This window comes from Eurypyga helias, unplaced genomic scaffold (assembly GCF_000690775.1).
Source record: "Eurypyga helias isolate BGI_N326 unplaced genomic scaffold, ASM69077v1 scaffold30740, whole genome shotgun sequence".
Taxonomy (NCBI): Eukaryota; Metazoa; Chordata; class Aves; order Eurypygiformes; family Eurypygidae; genus Eurypyga; species Eurypyga helias.
Window position 1 is genome coordinate 20,725 of NW_010224305.1, and position 6,977 is coordinate 27,701.

Below are 6,977 nucleotides of genomic sequence, written 5' to 3' on the forward strand. Positions count from 1 at the left end.
GCAATTTTAACAAAGCTTGGGGGCTAGACAAGGGACAAAACGACTGAACTGAATGTTAATTACACTCTGCAGCCTTATTTTCTTTTGATTTGGAGCTGACTGGCAACTAAATTAACAAAAGTGTGACCATAACTGCTGCCCTATTTTCATTTAAAAGGAGAGCAGACTCTAAAAGGCTATCTTTACAAAGAAACAAGTGAGGTCTACTGATTATTGTTAAAGGGCACTGTCTTTAAAAACATAATAATAACAATAACCCCCAAAATACTCAATTCCCAATTGATGTGATAAATTAGTCACTGGCACATCCACCTTCTGATAATTCCTCGACTTGGGCTTTTAAAAATAAAACGTAATAAAACTTCAGCATAATGATTACTTATAGATAGCAGTGATCTAATTTTTCATCATGTGACCACAGTACATGCTTGGATGTGTTTCCCCACAGCCACTTCGGTGTTAAACTTGAGAGAAGCTGATGTTTGAAAACCAGGATGCTAACGTTTGGTGGGAAATGAATTATTTGTTGTCTAATTTTTATTTTGCTCAGACGTTCTTGTTTCTCGTGAGACCCTTTTAGCTTGATTTGTTAAGGTTCATTTACAGTACTTGTATTTTGTAGTAATAACAGCAAGATGCTTTCTCATCCCTTCCCCTCACCCCTCTCTGCCTTGTAAGGAAGCTGCAGCTGCACTAAGTTGTATTTGATCCTTGTCGTTGCTCCGTCCTTTTGCACCTGCAGCTCTGTTGGTCTCATCTTAACACCTGGCACCATGAATTATCCTCTTTTTATTCATAGTCAGTAGCAAATCCCATTTAGAGCTAAGCAGTATATATTCTGGCAGTCAAATGACCATAAATGTCAGAATGTATTTCTCAAATGTAAATATAACTGAATAATCGTATTCAAAATGCTGGGAGACTTTAGGGCGCAGAATGTCCTTAATACTAGCATGCATAATCCTAAAAAGCTGCGAGGAACAGCTTTCAGGGTTCTCCGTCTGAAGTGTCACGTGTGGAAAACATAGGCAGTAAAACTTTGCTTTAGAATCCTACGGATTGGGTTTGTCCTTTATACAAATCGCAGATGCAGCAATATTCATTTGTGCAATTTACTGAAACTTTCTGCCTTTGGTTTTTGTCTCTAAAATCTGGATATAAAAGTAACAGAAATTTCTCTTCTGGTTAGAGCATTGTGTATTTGTACTTGACCCACAGGATTGCAAAATAGCACGCAGCCTTGGTCAGCGTAGATGCCTTCTTGGGAGGGGTGCATTTCCACCGCTGATGCTCGGGGAGCAGTGGTCCTGCTTTTATACTTAGATCACTTGAAAATTTCTCTGGTTTTAAAGTTAGAACTGCTGTAACAACCAGAAGGAATACGTGTGTGAACATTTTGCGTTGCAGAATGGTTGAAGATAAGTTATTTGGGTGTCATAAAAAGTTCTCTTCTGGTTACTGTTTAATACCAGAGAAGTTTGGATAGTACCACAGACCACCCTGTACTCAGTCACTGTCCTGTACCTCTCTCCTTTTCACACAAAAGCAGCTGCAAAACAAAGTTTTTCTAAAACCAGTCAAGAGTAAAATTCTTTCTCATTTGTCTTCCAGACACGAAGATCGATTGAGAAGTTATTAGAATGGGAAAACAATAGGTTATACCACAAGGTGAGTGCCGCAGGGAGCAGCTTCGTACTGTTGGAGTTTGAATTGCACAGTATGGAAACAGATGCTTTTGTTGAACGAAAAATATGAAAGGTGGACAAATGGGCTAGTCTGTGTGCTGCAATAAAATACAGCTCATTTTTCTTCTTTTTCTTTCCTCCTTGTCTAGCTGTGCTTGCATTGGAGACTAAGCAAAAGGAAATGTGAAACGAATAACATGATGGAATATGTAAGTTAAAGGGCTGTTTTGTGAGTTTCTCTATTAAATGATCATTTATTTTGCTTCTGATCTTATTCTTTTCACGATTATTAATCAGTAAAGGTGTCAGGAGCTTAATCGCCTGAGTGCAAGGATTTTCTACGGTTCACAGATGCATGGTTTCATGTGCAGGACTGATTTATAAAGTTATGAATGACTTGAAAACAAGGCTTCACTGTGTTCTGAAAAATAATAAATTAATTGCCAAGATAAAATAGCTTGAACATGTGCTGATGGAGTGTGAAATTTTAGATGCTGTATAAAGAATAACCACAACTTTGGTTACGCAGCAAGTCAGATATGGCTGTTTTATATAATGCTAATCAAGTCTAAAAGTATGGAAGAAGACCTTTCAACTAAGCTGTTGGAGCTTAAGAAACCTTTAGCCTCTTTAGATTTTAACTGCCCCTTACCTCAACTGTCTTGAAAGTATCTTTATTTCCAGTCCGTGTCACTAAAAGATTTTTCAGTCAGTTTCTGGAGTTTAACTTACTTCAGTCTTTGGCTGAGACTCCATAAACACTTCTTGGAAATATACAGTGAGAAGTTATACGCAGATTAAAATGAATGATGTACAGTGTGGGATTTCACTTTGTTTAGCTTGCAACCTTCCTGCTCTTTTTTTGATGCTGTTTTTATTCCCATTTTCAAAATAACCTTGGAGGGACACAGAATAGGATAAAATTAAGCTGCTAAAATGCAAGAATTTGCGTAACTTAATACAAGAAACATTAGAATTTGCATGACTTAATGCTCTAGGAAGTAGGAGATGATAAGGGTTAACTTTTTAAAACTAAAGATTAGCCTTTGAGAAGTATCTACTGTGTTACTACTTATTTATTTGTGGTTTTTCATTACACGGTCCTTTGGCTGTTGTTTCAAACAACAAAGCTGTCATGCATGTAAAAATTTTAAAAGTGATTAAATAGTTGGAAATCATGTTAAAAGAATACTTTTCTTTTAGTCTTCTCCTTTGTCCTGTTTCTACGTTAGACCTTATTTCTGGCCTGAAACATAAGATTTTTAAAATGCTTGTTTTACAGAATGGCTCTATTCAGTGAACCGAATAAGTAGGCTTTTTGTAACATGTATTCTACAAAATTTTTGGTTTTTAGGTGTATGAGGTGTGAATGAGAATGGAATAAAGAAAATTTCTGAAAGTAGATTTGAGCTTTGTCTAGAAGAAGGGGTTTTTATTTCACTGAAAATTTTGGTTTTCTACATGAAAATATTGTCACATCCGATGTTTTGCAGATTGAATTGGAAAAAAGCACATACAATCCTAGTTTGTAAATACTGTGGCTCAGCAACATTACAGATGAACATTGATTTTATTAAATACAACTGAAAATCTGTTTACTTGCTTACATTAATAATATGCAAGCATGGGCATAATAGTTTTACAGGATAAAGATCAAAGATTTTATTTTCAAATTGTGGAGCATCTAGTAGGTTATCTCTGGATATATTTAGTGAGAAAGTTTTTTACAAATCCTCTGTACCATTTTCTCATTTTCAGTTCACTTATTTGCTAGTCTCTTAAGAACTGCCCTTAATGTTGTGTTCATGATTTAATTTTAAATAATAAACACTTAAACCACCTGTTTTGAAAAAAAAAATGAGGATAAGTTAGACTCTTGTACCCAAAACTTGGTGCTTTACCCACTTGAGGTTCTAAATTCATTTTTGTAGAGCCTGAATTAACTAAATATTTAAATAAATTAAATAAAGACAATGCAGCCTTACATCTTTGGCATAAACAGTGTTCCAGCTTTACTTCTTGCTCTCCTTCTGAAACCTTGCCTGAATGTCAGAAGCCGTTATATCTCTAAAGCATCCAGTGGGTTGACTCATGTCAGCGATCAGTGGATTTTGAGCAGTTTGCATCACTTCTGTAAATAAGTCACTTCTAAAAATAAACTTATGCACATGTTCAGTATGTTGTCAGAGATAAAACTGTTTACTCTCTAAGCAGCCAACTTCTGTTGTTCTTTACAATCAAAACCATTTAGGAATTAGTTTTTAACTTCTCAGAAAGGCAAGCTCCCTTTTACAAGCGAATAAAATCCTTACTTATGGTACTAGATGTATTTATTTGTTTATAAATGCAATCATGCTGCTGTACTATGTGTCTCTGAAGAAAGAAAATCCACAAGTGAACATTTGCTTTCAGGTTTCTATTTAAAGTAGGATAAATACTTGGATTGCATTTGGGAGTGTACATAGCTCAAACAGTTTAAATCTGAATCTGGACCATAAGAATAATCATGCGGGAGCATCAGTCAAGTTTCTTGTTAACTGCTTGCAGATTTCTTAGATATAGGAACTTTACAAAGGTTGATACACCTTTCTGTACAAGTTTTGAACCATAAACGTGAGAATCCTGTATGAAGTGGAAAAAATTTTGTAGTAAGGGGAAATTGCATATGCAATTGTGCCTTCTGTTTTTTTTTTTTTTAAAAGAGTAAGTACGTTTATCTCATTTTTTTCTTAATAAAGGAATTATGTTAATCATTGTGTAGTAGCTTATTTCAGTTTGTTTAGGTATTGTTAGGCAAACTTTTCTGACTGAATTTGATTCTTTAAGAATTTTTGGGTTTCTACCCAATACAGTTATATCAAACATGACTTTTCTAATGGTCTCCTAGCCAAGAAAAGTACTGTAATCTTTGATCTTCATCACAACTTGATGTACTTAAAAAATGCAAGTGAGTTATCGTTGTGATAGATAATAGGGTTGCTGGCATCTTCCATTTAATATATATTTGTTTTCTTTTTATACAGGTCATCCTTATAGAATTTTTACCAAAGACACCGATTTTTCGACCAGATTAGCGTTTGATTTATTTATAGAGACTTACTCAAGTATGTTGTCTTTCCAATGGTGCCTTGCTTGGTGCTCTCCTGGTGGTGACATAGCATTGGTTCTACAGAATCTTGTGGTGTTTTCATTCTTATTTCTCTGGGGGTTTTGTTTTGGTTTTGTTTTGTGTTGTTATTTTTTTAAATAAGAGCATGTTCTAAGTCCATTTGGTCAAACTCTGCAAAGTCATTTCATGCAAATGTTAACTTCTACTTAAGTTATTGTTACTTTTACTATTTCTGTTTATTAATGTATCTTGATTTTCAAAGAGTCTTCTATGTGTGTGTGCGCGCGCGTGTGTACATCTATATATGTTACTATAACTACACAGCTGAAATGGTATACAAGTGAGCAGGTATTTTTTTATTCCAAAATGACACAACTGATTGACTGTACATTGTGTAAGTCCTTTTAATCATTAATTTACATGCTGAAATACCTTCTAAGATCTTCCTAAACTTTTGTCAGTGACTAGCCAATTGTAAATATTTTTATTTCTCTTTGGGATATTGGCTAGTCTCTTCCAAAAAAAGAAGGAGATAAAGTTCTTTTTGAAACTGCATCTTGGAACCCGAATGTCATTGCATTAGTAGAAATTTTTGTTTTTCATGAAGAAGTCCTGTCAGCTGGCTCTGAAAATGTTCTAATTTAAAGGTGTTGGGTTTTTTTTTTTTTAAAAAAAAGGCAGCAAAATCGAATTATTTTACTCAGACTAGGAGAATCACTGAGAGAATTGCATGTATCTGGTTAGTAGAAGTCAAGATCACAAAAATATAGTAGAATTGCAGTTTATAATGTAGCTGTTTTAATTCAGGCTAATGCCATGTATCAGCTTTATTCCTACTGTTTACAGAATCCTGTACACGGGGGTGCAGAAGGACTTGTTTTACTAAAACTTGTTGTCCAAGAGGACCTTTCAGGGTTTGTTTGTTTGGTTTTTGTGTTTGGTTTTTTTTTTAAGCCACATAAGCAGAAAAAAGTTACTGAAGAAATCTTGAACATTACAGCTCCAGATGTAAATGCTGTTGCCATGTATTAAAAATAATCAAAGCAGGGTACACTGGGCAACAATGTACGTTTAAATGTGTTAGATAATTATTTATTGCACCCTTGCTTCTGCTCATTTTGGTTTACAAAGCTTATTTTCTGCACAAGTATAAGACTTTTTTAAACTGGATATATTGTGTATGCTTGGGTCAGGCCAGTTGTTTTCCATTTCTTCTACTTGTATCTCAGTTGTACATATCTTAAAACATTTTATTTTTTTTTTTAATTGCAACTCAATCATATTTTTGTTTGCTTTAGGTATATAAAATTACTGTACATGAACATTAATGTAAGTTAAGAATATGTTCCTTGTACAGTTGTGGTAGCAAGCAATAATGTGAATATATGAAAAAAAAAACCCAGATATACTCTGCTTCATATTTGTATGAATGAAAAGTTGATACCACTACAAGAATAATCTCCTTTTTAATCTTTTAAATACAAGTTTTATTTCAAGGTAATATATTACAGGTACCTTGAGGCTGTGAACTATTTTTCTATGTCTTCAAAATATTTATTCTCTGTAAAACATTCTCTAGTGAGTATTATATTCTTAAATTGTTGGTGGTGGGAGTGGTCTAGAAAGTTTTAAGTTTTTTTACATCTAAGCCTTCTGTATCTGTTCCCAAAAACTCATCCTTTGCTCAGCTTTTGTCTGTGGATTCCTAAAAAAACTTTGAAAAAGCCCAGCTTGCATTTCATACAAGCCTGCTAGTGCGTGTCTTTTGACTTGACAGAATATGATTTTTATTTAACAAATACCAGTTTTATGCTGCCTCAGTCTTCTGGGTCCCACAACGGTTTATCTCCAAAGTGACTGGTTACAATTTTTATTTTAAATGAATGTCAGCCCCTACTTTAGTACAAACCTGGGCGCGCAGAATGCCTCCCCTCACTCAGAGGCTTTAGCTGTGATCTTGGACCAGTTTCAGGCTGCGAAGGAGGCCGGCATTGATGGCAGCTGAGGTTGTGGAGGTTGGAGGTGCAGGGGAGAGGTTAGAATTGGACAGAAATAATAACTCCTGATAAATACAGATTACCAGAAATAAGTGTTGATTCCTTCAAGTGTCAGTTTTCAGTAAAATGAATATTGAATCATACAAGGCCTAGATTTTATTATAAAAATTCTCAGTTGACTGTATA

The 6,977-nt window shown here is 34.6% G+C and overlaps 1 protein-coding gene across 1 annotated transcript in view; it reads left to right on the forward strand.

Moving 5' to 3' along the window:
• Positions 1-4,759, forward strand: part of LOC104516757 (cysteine-rich hydrophobic domain-containing protein 2) — a gene marked incomplete at its 5' end in the record, with an annotated part of 17,325 nt that extends 12,566 nt beyond the window's left edge. The window contains 3 exons of the mRNA XM_010161196.1: positions 1,612-1,668; positions 1,835-1,894; positions 4,709-4,759. Of these exons, the coding sequence (XP_010159498.1) occupies positions 1,612-1,668; positions 1,835-1,894; positions 4,709-4,759 (168 nt within the window). The remainder of the gene's footprint in view (positions 1-1,611; positions 1,669-1,834; positions 1,895-4,708) is intronic.
• Between the last annotated feature and the right edge of the window lie 2,218 nt (positions 4,760-6,977).